The following is a 15137-nucleotide window of genomic DNA, read 5'->3' as shown; positions in this document are numbered from 1 at the left end:
GCTTTTTTTACAGTAAACCTGGGACAAGTTGGAGGAGATTTGGGAGAAACAGGCACAGCCAAAGGGCTATTCTGTCACATGCCAGTCACAAGCCTGAAGCCTTAGCACATCACCACATCCGTGGTCCCCAAACAGGGCTGGGACCCTACAAAAACCCACCCTGCTGCCGTCACCTCTTAGAGCACATGGTTCTGGCCCATGCCAGAAATCCTTCCTGCAGGTACCCTTCTGCTAAGGATAAAACTCTGACATGGATAAACATTTGTACCGACTTTTGCATGAAGGAGGCGAGGCAGACAAAGCCTATTGGGAGGATTCAGAGTGTCACCCTGTGCCCACAGGGAGAGCAGGCCACGCCGGGCGCTGGGCTGGTGTCCACGGTAGGAAGGCATGGAGGTGCACAGAGACCATTAGACACAAATGGCAACTGTGGCTCCCCGAGACAGGCCCAGGCACCGGTTAGGGCGAGGGGAACGAGAAGGGACGGGCACAGCGCAGCGGCCCCGCCGCCTCTGCGGCCTCCTCCTCTTCCTCCTCTTCCTCCTCGCAGCCGCCGCCGCCCCGCGCGCGCCCCCTGGCGCCAGAGCGCCGCCACAGCAGCCCCCGCGGCCTAGCCCCCGAGGTCGCGCTGACATTTCGTAAATCGCAGACCCGTGGAATCACAGAGTGCTCCGAGCTGCAGGGACCCTTCAGGATCATCGAGTCCAACTCCAGGCCCTGTGCAGGACGTGCCGAGAATCACATAATGTGCCGCGGAGTATTGCCCAAATGATCCCTAACTCAAGCTGGTTGCTGCTGCCCTGGGGAGTCTGTTCCAGTGCCCAGCCACCCTCTGGGTGAAGAACCTTCTCCTGAGATCCAACCTAAACCTCCCCTGACTCAACTTCGCCATTTTCTCGAGTCCTGTCACTGGCCATGAGCCTGAAGAGATGGGTACCTGCTCCTCTGCTTCCTGTCGTGAGGATGCTGAAGAACACGATGAGGTCTGACCTCGGTCTCCTCCAGGCTGAACAAAGCAAGTGACCTCAGCCACTCCTCTCAGGCTCCCCCTCCAGACCTTTCATCATTCTCATGGTCCTGCTCTGGACCATCTCTAACAGAATGATATCTTCTTTATATTCAGTGCCCAAAACTACCTGCACTATTCCAGGTGAGGCCCCACCAGTGCCGAGTACAGCAGGACAATCACCTCCTTTGATCAGCTGGCAGTGCTGCACTTAATGCAGCCAACCAAATTTCCATCCATCTCCTTCTGTTCCAGCCAGCCTCATGGTACCAGAACAGTGCATCTTGTAGGTCTAAAAGGCTCATTTTTAGAATTTCATTTGATGTGTGGGGTAGTACAGCAATGAGAAAATTTAACATTTGGAGAAAGTGGCTGCTCCCAGCACAGAACAATTCAGGGACCTAAAACATCTCAAGTTCATAGAAGTGGTTCCTGCTTACAGGAACTGTCAGCACACAAATGCCCTCAGTATGCTCTTGCTGACCAAACTCAAGTCACCTACATCACCAAGCCCATCAGTACACTGACTTGCAAACAGTAATCTCTTCTTAAGCTTCCCAAATTGGAAAAGTCTGCTCCATTTTTCAAGAGCCAAGCCTTGCAAAATTCTCAGCAATTACTCAGAATAGCAGAATTCTTAAATTTCAAAGGAGAAAGCAAGTCACATAGAGTAGAAATATTTACTGACACCCACCCAGGGAAATATAAAGCCATACACTTTAATCCAGTTGCATTCAGCAGAGCATTTAAGCACTTAAAATGCATACCAAAGACCCTATTAAGCATGAAGCCTTGTTTAAATAAGAGATTTGCCAAACACGCCTTTTATACTGAATCAGACCTTTATGGCCTTCTGCGAGCCAGCCACAAAAAGCAGTAGTGTCAACCAAAAGCTAAGTACCCCGTCACACCTAAATGAGGGTGTAAGCTGTGCAGCAGTCATTTCCAGTTACTGTTTGCTTTGCTTTCCAACCTCCAGCTGCTTCCTCATGTCCGACACATCCATGGGGACCCTCACTGTCAGACCATCCATCGACTTCTTAACGCACACCTGGCAGCCAAGGCGTGATCTGAGAAGAAAACATGAAGTGAGGCTCCTCTGTTCCCAAAGTAAAGGGAGAAATCCCCCACCCACACTGGGATGTCCAGTTCAGGATGAGTTTTCACTAAAGCTCCTGTTAAAGATCTGCTGGCCCACAAGAGAAAGCAGCTCTCAAGGCACAGCTATAATACAGAACAAGCCCCATCCCCTTGGAAAGAGATGCCACGTGGTGAGAATCTGCCTCAGAGGCTTGAGGATCTGCTGTGATCAGCAGGGAGGCTTACGTGTCAGTGAGTCCGTATGCCAAGTCCAGCATGTCTAGCTCTTCATCTGAGATGGCATCAAGCTTTTGGAAGGCATCCTTGTCAAAGATGAGGTGACAGGTAGAGCAGGCTAATGTCCCTTCACAGGCACCTGGTGGAGAAGCAAGGAAAGGACAGCAAATCAGGAAAAATAAGGGGGTGAGAGAGACCATCTTCAGCAACAGTGTGAGAAAAGGCCCTTTAACAGATCTGGAGCATGTCAAAAGAAATGCTAGGAAACACAACAGATGGATGCAGTTTTCAGCCTGTCTCTTCTCAAATTTTTACATCAGCTCTATGCAGCCAAAAGCACTGACAGGCTGCTGGAATGCCAGTGTGACAGTGTGAGGTTACATTGCCATCTCAGCATGCTGAGCCACCCAGCAAGCAGCTGGTGGGGAAGGGAAGCTTGTTTATGATCTTGGCAGAACACAGTGGCATATATGCTGTTGCACTATTCCTAAGTACCCACTGGCCCTAACAGCACTTGCACATATCCTGCTGCAACACCTACCAAATCCATCAATGGCCAAGTTGTGATTGACTACCACTTCCAGCAAACTCTCCCCTTCTTTGGCTGTGGTCGTTAGTCGCTCTCCATCCCGATTTATAAAATGCACTGTCACCTGATCCTCAGAGCTGTAAGACAAATTTGCAAAAATCACCTTTTCTGCACATCCACAACTGAGGTCTTTTGGCTGAGTGCTAGAGACATGGCACTTAGAGGGAAATGTACATACAAACACTTTCTTGAAGGATTGTGCCATGCACATAAGAAAAAATTCAAATTATCAGTTCTCAGTGGCAGGCAAATCTGAATTGCCCCAAAGTATTTCCCACTTTATCAAACAGCCCACAGAATAAATGTCTATCTGTGCACAAACAAGTGCAGGTGCTCTTCACGTGCTGCCCCTGCTTGGGCTGGCTGGCAGAGGGAGCATGTGTAGGCAGGCAGAGCATTTGCAAGTCCCAGGCCTGGGCTGTTAATCCTGGGCAGAGTGCAATTGCAAGCAAAGTGCTCAGGATCAGACACTAATCCAGCAAGAAGGGCTGTTGTCCTTTATGTTTTGCTTCCCCTTCCCTTCCCAAGGGGATTACTTGATGATTGTTCCTTTTCTGCTGCTTTTTCTTCCATGAAGTGCCCACGCCTTTCCTTAACTCCATCACAGGGAGCCTTCTTGTGGTGAGACATGCCCAGCCCCAGCTTTTACAGAGCTACTGGGCTGGGTAACTTTCTCTGAGCTGATGTGATCCACGCTCAAGAAAAATTGTTACTTATTTTGACAGCCTGCAAGATTTAATCTGGCCAAGAGTTAACATGGCCATCGGCTTCTCTTAATGATAACTTGCAGACAGGGCATCTACAAATGAAAGGGAAACAGCATCCAGTTCATCTCCTCCTGACCAGGCTCTCACACCAATCTGGAAGAAGGCTGCTACACTGACAGCAGTGTTCAGGATTTCTCACCAAGACAAGTATATTCTTCAGAGGAAGCACATGAGCAAACAGTGTTTTTCTTCTTAGTGTACATACCAAATGCTCACTTAGATATAGGAGGTCCCAGTTACCCAAAGGCCCCAACTCCTGTGCTGAAAGAAGGCAGCACCTTGGAAGTGGTTGGGCCTTTTGTCCAGTAATTCTCAGTGTGGCACTGCCCAAGTGCCCATCACCCCAAAGCCCAGGGCATTCTCCAGTGTCCTTGAGCTTGATGAAAGAGAAGCTTCTCTTTCATCAGGTTGACAAGATACACCAGTTTCTTTCATATAAACACCTACAGATATTTCTAAATACACAATTTAAAGACTAGTCCTCAAATGTCAAAACAAAACAATCCTCCTCATTTTTGATGGATCAGAGTAATTTATTCCATTTATATGGTAAATAGGCATGTTTCTAGGCAATGTTTGGTTTATCTTTATGGGTGAAATAATTTGTTATACAATAGAAATGGTAAAGTGATAGAATTCCACTTAGTGCTGCAACCAAATTGATTTTTCAGCTGGATAATGGTCAGAGGTTTGGAAAGATCTTACCAGGATGTGATAAACTCAACACTGCAAATTCAGTGTATGCCAACTGATTATTTCCTCTTAAAAAATAAAATCTCAAACCTTTTGTGACACAGGAAAGTGGTGAAGGAGGTTTCAAGAAAGCAGTTCTTCCCCCTGTCAATGTTTTCCCTAAAAGATACTTTCCAAGGCCATACAAACCAACCAGATGCCTACAAGTACTGCCAGAGATAATTTCATAAGCAACAAACCAATTAGAAAGAAATCCTATTGATAATGAGTCTTCATAAATCCCGCCAAGCAGGGTTATCACTATGACTTTTCTCTAAGGTCAGATAGCAAAGTAGTTTATTGTATTTTCTGTGATGGTTGGATCTCTCTCTCAATGCCTAGCAGATTACAATCTCACCCAGATCATACTAGTCTAGCAGATCCACAAATTACATTTATTTTACCTTCTCTTCCTGAACTATCCCTAAAGCAGAGAAAGGAAAGGCTGGCAGGGAGTCTGCAGTAGTTCCTGCCATGGAAATGGGCCAAAGGACTCTTTGTCACCTTCATGAGCCGGTTCCCAGCCACTAGCTGTGGCCCCCACGGCTCTGGAGGCAGGACTAGCACCTCTGACAGGTCCCCACAGCTCCAGGGATGGGAAGTAGCACCTCTCGGGCTGGGTCCTGGCACCACCTTCCTCCCCATCAGCATCTGCTCACCTCATGTGGTGGTCTCATCCTCCACCTCCCACAGGCCATGGCTTCGCTGGCCTCTCTCCTCTTCCTGCTACAGGGCAAGGCAGAGGTGCCTGCCCATCCCTTTGGATGCAGCAAGGCAGCATTTGACCCACCTCGATTCCCCAGGGGCATCCTGGAACCCTTGCGTGGAGCTGAAGCCTCTTTCTGCCCACCGCTTTGCTGGGCTGTGGTGCTGCTCAGTCACAGCACAGAGGAAAACGAGGCGAGTCCTGCTGGTGTTCAGTCCCCTCCGCAAGGGCCGCATGAGCCCCAAGATGCCGTGAGCCATCCTGCTGCTGGGACCCGCTCCGTGTCCCCCGAGCTGTCCTTTGCTGCAAGGACAGCTTGATTAGGGACTTTTACGTACAGCTGGGAGGATGGGGGGAAGGAAAAAAAAAATATAGCAGGACAGCCTCCCTGGGGGTGGAGGGAGGGAGAAGGGAGGGGAAGCAGGAAGGAAGGATGGACAAAGGGATTGTGCTTGGATCTTGCTGCAGTCCAGCCCATCAGGGCATGGGAATTAGTTGAAGCACAGGAACATGTGAAACATCACCTCCACATGCCAGTTTCCGAGCAATGCTCTCTTTGTTCTCTTTACAGATTTCCCTTTTAGGAGCCAGAACTAAATCAAATTTCAGGAAAAATATTAATTGTGGTGTCTAATCATACAAGGAGTTGCAAGTTGAGGGCTGGAAGAGCAGAGAGGCAGGAGTGCCGATGACTGCTGCCTTGAGGAGAGGGGCACACAGTTCCTACAGCAATGGAGTGAAAGCAAGACACGTGAATTCTGCTCTTGACAAGATGGCATCCAGCCACGTCATTGCCTTACCCAATACAGCAGCCTCCCATCTCTAAAATGTGAATATTCACTTACTTCACATGGTGGTGGTGAGAAGCAGCCACACTTAGCTGCTCATTTGCTAAACTCCCTGCAGAAAAATACCATAAAGGTGCAGATAACTAGCATTCATTTCATGCTAACTGATAATCCACACTACTAAGCTTTGAAGCCTTGCAGAAGAAAACTCTTCACTTATTCCCAGAAACACAGTCACTGCTTTAGTCTACCCTCTTCTACAGGGTAAATGGATACGAATTTGAGGGCCAAAAATACAACAGCAAAGACAGTTTCAGTTCCTGGTTTCTGTGGAGTTAGGGAACAGCTCTCACCTCAAGAGAATGAATGGTTCCTTCCACCAAATTTACAGCTCACCATTTGGTAGGATGTTTGCTTTAATCAAGGTTTTTAGTGCAATAACGTATTGGTAGCCAGTATAAGCAAAAAAATTGTTGATACTGGACTCTCTAAGCAATTTGTACAGGGAAAAAACCACAGCATAAGATAGAAAATGTCTGCCTCAACACAGACACACACACGCAGAGCATTGGATTCATAGTTCTGAAGATAACCAGAAAGTTCTGGCTTTTTGCCGCAAAATGAAAGTTTTCCACCCAAGGCTTTCAGGTTGGAAGGTTTGGAAAGAGGTGTTTAGGCTTTCTGAAAAAAGCATCAAAGACATTAAGGAATGTAAGTATTTTCCACAGGCCAGGAGGGAAATGTATTCTTCAGTTCAAAGGCAGGTGTTCAAGCATTCAAACACACCTCCTCAGACAGCTCCAGTGGAGACAAATTCATGGACAATGCATAAAGGATTAAAAAAAAATAATAATAATTGTCAGGTCAACTTTTCCAAGTGGTTTGCTCTCTCCTGCAAGCTGCCCCAAATGCTTCAAACTTCAAAGGCAAATTCTTGAGCTCCATCTCATCCCCCAGCTTAAAACCACTCTGTTCAGCCTCTGCAGCTGAGAGACTCTGGCCAGTTCTGCCTTTGCTTTTCAGGCACTACAGAGATGCAGCAGACAGCCCAGTTCTGTCTCTCAGCCATTTCCTTGGAAAGAAAGCAAGGCTTGCCACGAGAGACACAAGGAGAGGGGCCACAGCACATACAAACCACAAAGCATCTTATCTCTCCAGAGAACCTTGAGCTGAGAGAGATACATTAGATATATGCACAGCAGTTTCCACAGCAAGGACATTTGTGTGTTTGTCTGGCACTGACTCCTCTCCCTGCCAGGAACTCAGAGCACAGCAAGTGACAGGTCAATGTCACCTGATGGAAGAGAGGCCAATGCAGGGAGGGAAGTCAGGGAGACTTTGAGGTGCAGCAAAGGGGACAACTCCTCCCGGATGAAAGCAAAACAATTCTGCTGGGGCAGGAGAGAATCAGGCCCTTACAGATTTTGGATAATCTGTTTTAAGGTCTTTGAAATACTGAGAAAGGGCAGAAGCAAGATCTCCTTTCTAGAGTAAATTATTGTTCATTTAGCCAAGGGCACAAAAATAGAAAGCTTTGCAAATAACCACCCCTCCCACAAAAAAACCAAACCAGCCAATAAAAAACCCAAACCAAACAACCAACTAAATCAACAAAGAAAAAATACCATTACTTTGAAAAAAAAAAAAACCCTCACCTGCTTCACAGGTCAGCACATATTCTATAAGAAGGCCAGACACAGCTGAAGAGAACCCTTAGCTCTGTTTCAAGTATGGTTTGGCAGAAACCAACTTCCCAGCAGTGCACAGAGGCACATTACCCCCCACCTCCCTGGTTTCTTGCCAGCAGGCCACACTCTGTCAGTGCAGTGGCAATGCCCACACATCCAGTCATGTGCTCACACACACTGCTAAGGAAGTGCTTTCCTGGCTTGAAATACCTTGTCCAATATCTTCTGTAGCACACACCAAACAATGTGGTACTCCCTCCCCCCAGTCTAGGCACTCTCATGCAAATGTCCAAAACACCTGTGAGCTGCCTCAACTCCACCTCAGCCCCAACTTCTGCACAAGGAAGTGAACACTGAAATCAGCACTGGCCCAACCCAACCAGAAGCTACACAACATCTTTGCAGTCCTCCACAGCAAGAAGCATACTTGGATTTTTGAGATACCAAACCCAGCTCCTCTGACCACTGTTAGAGTTTCTTGCAGGCAGAGCTGCCCTGGCTCAGCCACTGCCCATGCTGTTCAGGTGTAGAGAGAGGCAAGCTCGTGCTGGTCCCATGGGGGAAGTCTCAGGGACTGTAGTCAGAGCAGCAGGCACACAGACCCAGGAATAATGAAGATTTCCAGAAGGCAGCCTTCATTAATTGGAAAAGCAAGAACAGCTTACCCCTCCCCTCCTACCTATTTGTGCCTCACAAATACTCCTGTAGGGAAGCAGGTATGGGCTGCTTGCTGACACAGAACTAAAGCGCTGAACAAAACTAAAATTCACCTTTCCCATTGTCACTTTAAAAACCCATTAACCACCCTTCCTGTTCCAGAGCAAGTTGCTAATAAAAGCAAACAGAACAACTTGTTCTGGTTTGACTTTTTGCAAGCCTACAAACCCAGACAGAGTGCTTCTGCTGCCTCACAAGAGATGCACTGAGCACAGATGCAGGACAAAGTGCACAAACCAAGTGAGCTCAAGTCACAGATGCTGCCTCAGAGGCTGGGGCTTGGGGAGAATGCAAATGTGCCTCAATTTCAGCATCTCTCAAACAAGACTGTTTGCTGCATTCGAACCTTCCCTAGATGTTCAGCAACCTTCTGAGAATGACACAAGCAAAAGGAGCAAGAGCCATATTCTCACCACTGGAAGCAGGAGGGCAGACATGCAGTCAGAGATGGGCTGGCACTGCAACCAGAAATCACAATGAATTCACAACAGGGCTTCTGGACAGCAGCCACATCTGACAATGCAGCTGCTGCCTGGCTGCGTGAAGGCCACTAAGAAGTTACTGTGCCCCAGCCAAGACCTTCACTTGCACATGCTTCTCCTTCAAGCATCCAGTCAAGGATGCTTCAAAGATGGATGGGAGTGCAACAGTGCTGCATCTGGGGTATAAACAGCCTTCACCATAACCTCCCAGCTCAAGAGCAGCTTATTTCACACCCCCTTCAGTTAAACTCGTTGACTCAAGACCAATCCCAGCCTGCATTTCATTAAAGGATGATGCACAACCACAGGCTATAGCAATCATGGGGGCTTGTAATTTTTAAATTAGCTCTGCTCACCAGAAATATGTGTATTAACACCTGCTCTGCACATTCTAACCAGAAGCTGAAGGTACAGTCTCTTCAACAAGCATCCAGTATTACTTTTTGCAGTTTCAGCACTACTTTTTTCTCTAATACCTCCTCATTCTTCCACTTTTCACTGTACTCCTCATCCTGACACCTGTCCTGAAAAGCTTAATCTTGGAATTGCTAGTAACATTTAGAGATTCATTTGACCTGGAGGTAGATACTCATTTAGGCATTGTTCAGACACAGGGAGCTGCTCCCTTGCCTACAAACTGCACTTGGAACTGCAAACCTGCAAGACAAAAGCCAGCCTCAGCCTAGCATTTCATACATTGAGGCCCAGACTTTTTTACAGAATGCTTTGGGTTGGAAGGGATAAAGATCATCTAGTTCCAATCCCCTGACCATGGGCAAGGGTGCCACCCACCAGACCAGATTTCTCAGGGCCTCATCCAACCTGACCTTGAACATTTCCAGGGATGGGGCATTTTTCTTCCAGAAGTAATTTTTCTGCAAGGGGGACATTAACATCACATGTGGCCTCAATTTTCATATGGGTATGCAACAGTTATGGGTTGATATTAGTGACAGAGGAATTCTGTTCTCTGCCAGTTGCCACATGCTCTGAGATGATATGCCCTAGTATAAGACATTTAAATTTTACAGCCAAGATTGAGTTATGCACAGCTGCAAAGCTGGCAGGGAACAGAGCAGTCAAACTGATGGTACAGGGCAAACAAGGCATGCCTTGGGTGCTCTCTGCTTTCTCATTGCAGTCTGTCTTTGTAGGTGCTCCAGCAGCTGCCATACGAGTGCCTACAATTATCATACCTTACCCTGTACATTACCAAGCTCAGGATGCTGGAAAAATGCTTGTGTTTCCCTCCAAACATATTATCCTTAGCAAGAAATTAATAAGATGTTCATCTACCTAGAGGAATCTCTACAGGGCTTGTCTGCATCAAAGCAAATCAGAATTTGGAGACCATGCCCTTGCAATTCCCTGCTTTAGAAAGAGTAAAGAAGAGGAGGAGGAAGCAATCAGTCTTATTTTCTGCAGTTACTTTGTTCTACTTGGAGTCAGTGCATCTCAGGCCAAATACATTAGTCTACTAAACAGATTGAACTCAATGAATATTTTACTCTACAGAGTTAGTTTGGCTTTTCTTTAGAGTTCTTAATAAATTGCACTGCTTAATAAAGCAACATTGCAGAGCCTGCAAAAAGACAGCGTTTCTAGTCCCCCAGCCTTCTGAGAGCCTTTTATGCTTTAGTCTTCCCTGGTCCCCCAGACAAAAGCAGATGGGCCCCAAACATTTGCAGATATGGCTTAAACTGGATCCAAAACATCCCAGACCAACAAATCCAACAGAACCTCTACAAAAATTAGAGGTTAAACACAAATGTCTGATCCTAAACTACAGAATGCCTTACAACAAACTAGAAGAAAAGGGTCTGTACAGGACAATTTTTTTTCACGTGGTCCAGTACAGTAGCAGTCTTCAGCCTCTAATGCTTTACACTTCCATTTCTTCAAAGACAAACTGAATATAGATATGGATAATTAATGGAGAATTACTAAGCCTCAAGCCTCTAAGGTAATGCCCATTGAGAAGCAAGGGCACTAGAAACAGCAAGAACAGGATCAACCTTTCCAGACCAGTGCAACCTTCCTTTGAAGGCTGCTGGAGCATTAAAGAAGAAATGCAATTCCTCCGGTGCTCAGGTTTTTTGAATCCTGGCAGGAAGGAACAAAAAAGAAAAAAGACTCACCTGTAGAAACTGAATCCAAGCCATGCCTGGGGATTGCAGAAGCCTTAATTGCTCCACACTTCATGTTTTTTTTTACAGGAAGTTCAGGTCTCTTCCCCAGCACCAGATCTCTGAGCACTAACATGTTCCAATGAAATCTCCACCTTATTCTGCAGTGCAGCAGGGATTAGGGAGAGGTTCTCTGAGGCCCCGCTTCACAACCACCAAGAAAGCAGCTGCAAATAAAGATCACACAGTTCATTAGCAGAAAGGTGGCAGCAGCCACTCTTCCATTGCTGGAACCCATCCCGAGACACTGGGAAACAGGTAGAGACAGCCACAGCAAGGCAGCTGTGAAGCAAATTGTGCCCAGATCCCCAGAACAGGCTGATGGCAGCACAGACTTGGCAGGGTGTCCATGCAAGCAGCAGCACCAAGGCCCAGCCAGCCTCTCCAGGCTAACCTGGATGCACACAGGCCTGGGCTGAGCCCTGCAGGAGCTCACCCACAGCAGCTCCATCCCCTCCCTCTGGCCAGTCCATTTGCAAGTTGAACATTTATACTCAGTGCCTCCACAAAGAAGTGTCAATTCCAGTACTGGCTCCAGCTGGACAGCTGGGGGGGCTGGGGAGGAGGAAAGGGCTGTTACTGAAGCTGTTCCTTTTCAGAGTGCAAGAAAGATCTCCTTATTTGTGAGGGAGCTCCCAGGCTGACCTCTGGGCACCACAAGGCAGATCTGCCCAGCTACGAGACACAGCACTGGACTTAAAGCAAACCTTAAGTAAGCAGCCAGACACAATCTGCTGAATTTCTCTGAACTTTATTGGCACTTCAGGAAGAACAAGGTATGGATTTTAACAACTCCTCTGATCAGGAAAAACATGTCTTAATCAAGGTTCTCTCTGCAGATAAACACATGGACCAATGAATTACTCCACAACCTTAAGGAATTGGTGTTTTATTATAATCCAGTAAAACAACTGGTCAAAAACCTTCAACATAATTTACAGCAACAAAAAATAAAACAAGAAAAAAAAAAAAAGCCAGGCAACATGTGGCAACTCCCCCCACCCCCAAGAGGAGTAGTTATCCAATTAAACTGGAACATGAAGAGAAAGAACAATTCACTGTATTCTAACAAATAAAAAACGTGTCTACAAATCTCACCATAATACTGAAAGCTTCTTACATTAGTTTTCTTGCAAAATATCATCTTTATAATACAGTATACATTTCCAAGGGAAGGAGGACCATAAACATACCCTCCGTGCCTTGACTAATATTTTCTAATTGTGCATAGCTAGAAATATTGAAATCAAATATCATTAGATACCACTGGAATATAATACTGGTTAAAAAGAAGGCAGGGCTGAAACAACTACAAAGAGTTAGGTGGACTCACTGGCACAAGCCGTTCTATTCCTTTATTGGACCATGTGGAATTAGAACGTTTAAAAAAACAATATAAACAGAAGTCATGCCAACGTCATAATACATGAGAGCTCAGCAGTGTTGTGTGACCCATCAAAGCAGAAAATTACTGGTTTATTATTTGAACAAATATTCCAGGCACCATACATCAGCTTGTTAGGAAATTATTAAAATATTAGATAGGATTTTCTCCCCTCAAATGCATCAATAGTTGCCATGGACAGAGCAGAAGTGCTGAGAACCAGCTTTAAAGCACCAAAACAGAAGTTTAAAGGTTGTCTGTTCCCCAGTAACGAGACTCACACAGAGCCAGTGCCAATCACGTTCAGTACAGGAATATTCAAACACGTCCTGACAAATTTAACTCCAATCTTTCATTTGTGACTTTCATGGTACTGAGGCATATTTTTCTTGGCCAACAAAAAGCTTGCCATGTCATGTGCCCCCCAAAAGCACTCTGTGTCCAGGGGAGAGAAGGGGCCTCCCACATGACACACCTGAAGGTTTAACATGCATAGGTTGGCATGTTGCTTCTAACAGAGGTTGTCTGGTATTTGTATGAATCTCCACACAGACTTGCATTGCTTTCAAAAAATAACAGAACTGGTGAGGTTGTTTCCAGCCACCCAAGGAATTCTTGGGGAAATACTGCGGTTTGTTAACACTATTGTGAACATTTTTTTGGCACAGTAAATGCTCTGGTTTTCAGATGTTTTTCTTCTATCACCATTACCAGTAACATCATACAAAAGGAGAATCAACAAAACTGAGCGGGTCACAAAATTTGGAATTATGCTAGGCAAGAAAATAAATCCCAGGCTAACCTAATGACTTCCTATAGGGACAGGCTAATCCAAGGAGGGCAAAACAAAGGAGGACTTCACTTTAGGTGGAACCCATTTTTAAGGTGACTCTCCTGAAGGTTAACAGTTCCTTTTATGAGGGATCAAGGCAACATCCAATTCAACCCTGAGCATACATGGCTATTTCCTCCACAGAAATGGCAGGGAGGACTCTGGATAGCTACAGCATGGGCAGCTTGGATGACAGGAGGTGATGGTTATTACAATAACTGGCACAAGCAGCTCTCAGGACCAGTCTCACAACCATTTGTATCCCGTTTCTAAGAGAAAGCCTTCTGTTCTCAAAGCTACAAAAGGCCAAAGCATCCTTCTGGGGATGGAAAAGCACTTGAGCCAGGGATGTGGCAGAGTGCTACTGAGGACTAAGAAAGCAATTGGACAAGTGTCTCAGAAACCTCTCCCCTCAAATGCTGCTTGTAGCCAGGAAGACAGATGCAGTCTTGTACATGACCCAGATATGAGAGCAGTTTTTGGTCCCCAGCTGCTGATCACTTTTTATGATTGCATCTAGTTTAAACTAAAGGTATCTGAGCTACAGTAGATCTATACACAGTCATAAGGCACCAACAACTATGTGCTAAAAAGGCCTCTTATGGAAAAACCTGAAATCTTGTTCACAAAACTAGAAAAAGTATCTGTTCAGCAAGGGAAAACACAGCTACAATAATTTTTAGTCTTTTACATTTCTACCTCCCATTTTAGTTTTTCATTGGCAAAACCAAAAAGGAAGGCAGTGTACTTTAGCTATCTCTGCCTCACTGGTTACATTGAAGTCAGACAAATGATAGTGAACAAAGCCATTGACCAGAGACAAAACCTCTAGAAAGCAGGGAATTTGAGGCTTCAAACCACACTGTATCAGTGGAAATACTCCAAAGGCCGCCTCATGATTAGGAAATTCAAGGCTCCATCATTAAACAACAAAATGTAACACCAGCAGGAACACCACAGGATCTGTTTGGTCTGCTTATTTTTGTAGGACAAAAGCTTTGGTCTTTTAGAGAGAAAGTCTATATTTTACCTTCAATCCTTCTTCCTAAGCTCCAGTCTCCCCTTTTTAACTACATGATTCAGACTCTGGGTTAAGTCAGAAATTCAGACCCTGGCTACTAAGCTTAATCCTGAAGCTTGCACAGGTTAGTAGGAAGGCAGAGTGTCAGACTGCTAGCTCTTGACTATCAAATGCAGTACAAATATCTGCTGGTCTCCCCACACAATGGGAGAAGACAGCAACACAGCCACCTCAGTGGGCAAACCCAATACACTAAGACTTTACCCCAAGCCAAACAACTTCAGATTTTGCCTAATATACATTTGCTTCCCCAAGCCACCCCAGGCAGACATAATTACTATTCCTTCTTCTGTCACTTAACTCCAGCATTTGCCCAAAACTTGATAAATAAGACCATGGTCACTCTTCTGTAGTGGTTCCAGCATAGCACGATTATGAGTGATGATGGGAGAGGATGGGAAAGAGGGGAGAAGAGAGTGCAGGGCAGCAGGTGCAGGGGAGAGTTTACATGGACTCGAACTCGTCAATGCGCTGCTTGGTGTTGCCCTGCCGAATCTGACGGAGGGTCTTGTACTTGTCTCGGCCCAGGCGCATGTTCTCAGCGTGGATCATGTCATTGGCTGTCTTCTTGGTTTCATCCCGAGCGTTTGCCAGCTCTGAGGAAAGAGCCTTTGGAGGAGGAGAAAGACAGCAACAGGTTAGTACATTGCAGAGACTCAAAGCTGGATAAGGAGATTTCCTGCCAATCCTCCTAAAAATCCAGTATCTATAGAGACAGGAAACAGACAAGCCCCAGTGTATTCTTCTGAGCAACCTGCTCTAGCTGACCCTGCTTGAGCAAGGAAGTGGGATCAGATGATCTCATGGAGGTCCCTCCAACCTAATCAGATCTATGATTTTGTGGAAGTTGTTAATATTTCTC

General features: G+C 46.0%; 2 protein-coding genes across 3 annotated transcripts in view; both read right to left on the bottom strand.

The window, feature by feature from the left end:
- Nucleotides 1-1307: 1307 nt before the first annotated feature.
- Nucleotides 1308-5420, bottom strand: LOC128814401 (adrenodoxin-like). The gene is made up of 4 exons (XM_053990206.1): nucleotides 5202-5420; nucleotides 2865-2989; nucleotides 2333-2462; nucleotides 1308-2076 (listed from the first exon to the last, which is right to left on the bottom strand). The coding sequence occupies exons 1-4, from the start codon at nucleotides 5375-5377 to the stop codon at nucleotides 1956-1958; spliced, it is 552 nt and encodes a 183-aa protein (XP_053846181.1). The 5' UTR covers nucleotides 5378-5420; the 3' UTR covers nucleotides 1308-1955.
- A 6293-nt stretch (nucleotides 5421-11713) lies between these two features.
- The window catches only part of MSN (moesin), a 41098-nt gene continuing 37674 nt past the window's right edge, over nucleotides 11714-15137 (bottom strand). For both annotated transcript variants that reach the window (XM_053990204.1, XM_053990205.1), the window contains one exon: nucleotides 11714-14884. In XM_053990204.1, coding sequence (XP_053846179.1) covers nucleotides 14720-14884 — 165 coding nt within the window. In that variant the 3' untranslated portion in view covers nucleotides 11714-14719. The remainder of the gene's footprint in view (nucleotides 14885-15137) is intronic.

Source organism: Vidua macroura, chromosome 14 (assembly GCF_024509145.1).
Source record: "Vidua macroura isolate BioBank_ID:100142 chromosome 14, ASM2450914v1, whole genome shotgun sequence".
NCBI lineage: Eukaryota > Metazoa > Chordata > Aves > Passeriformes > Viduidae > Vidua > Vidua macroura.
The sequence above is the reverse complement of the archived record's forward strand: the minus strand, read 5'-3'. Positions and strand labels throughout refer to the sequence as shown.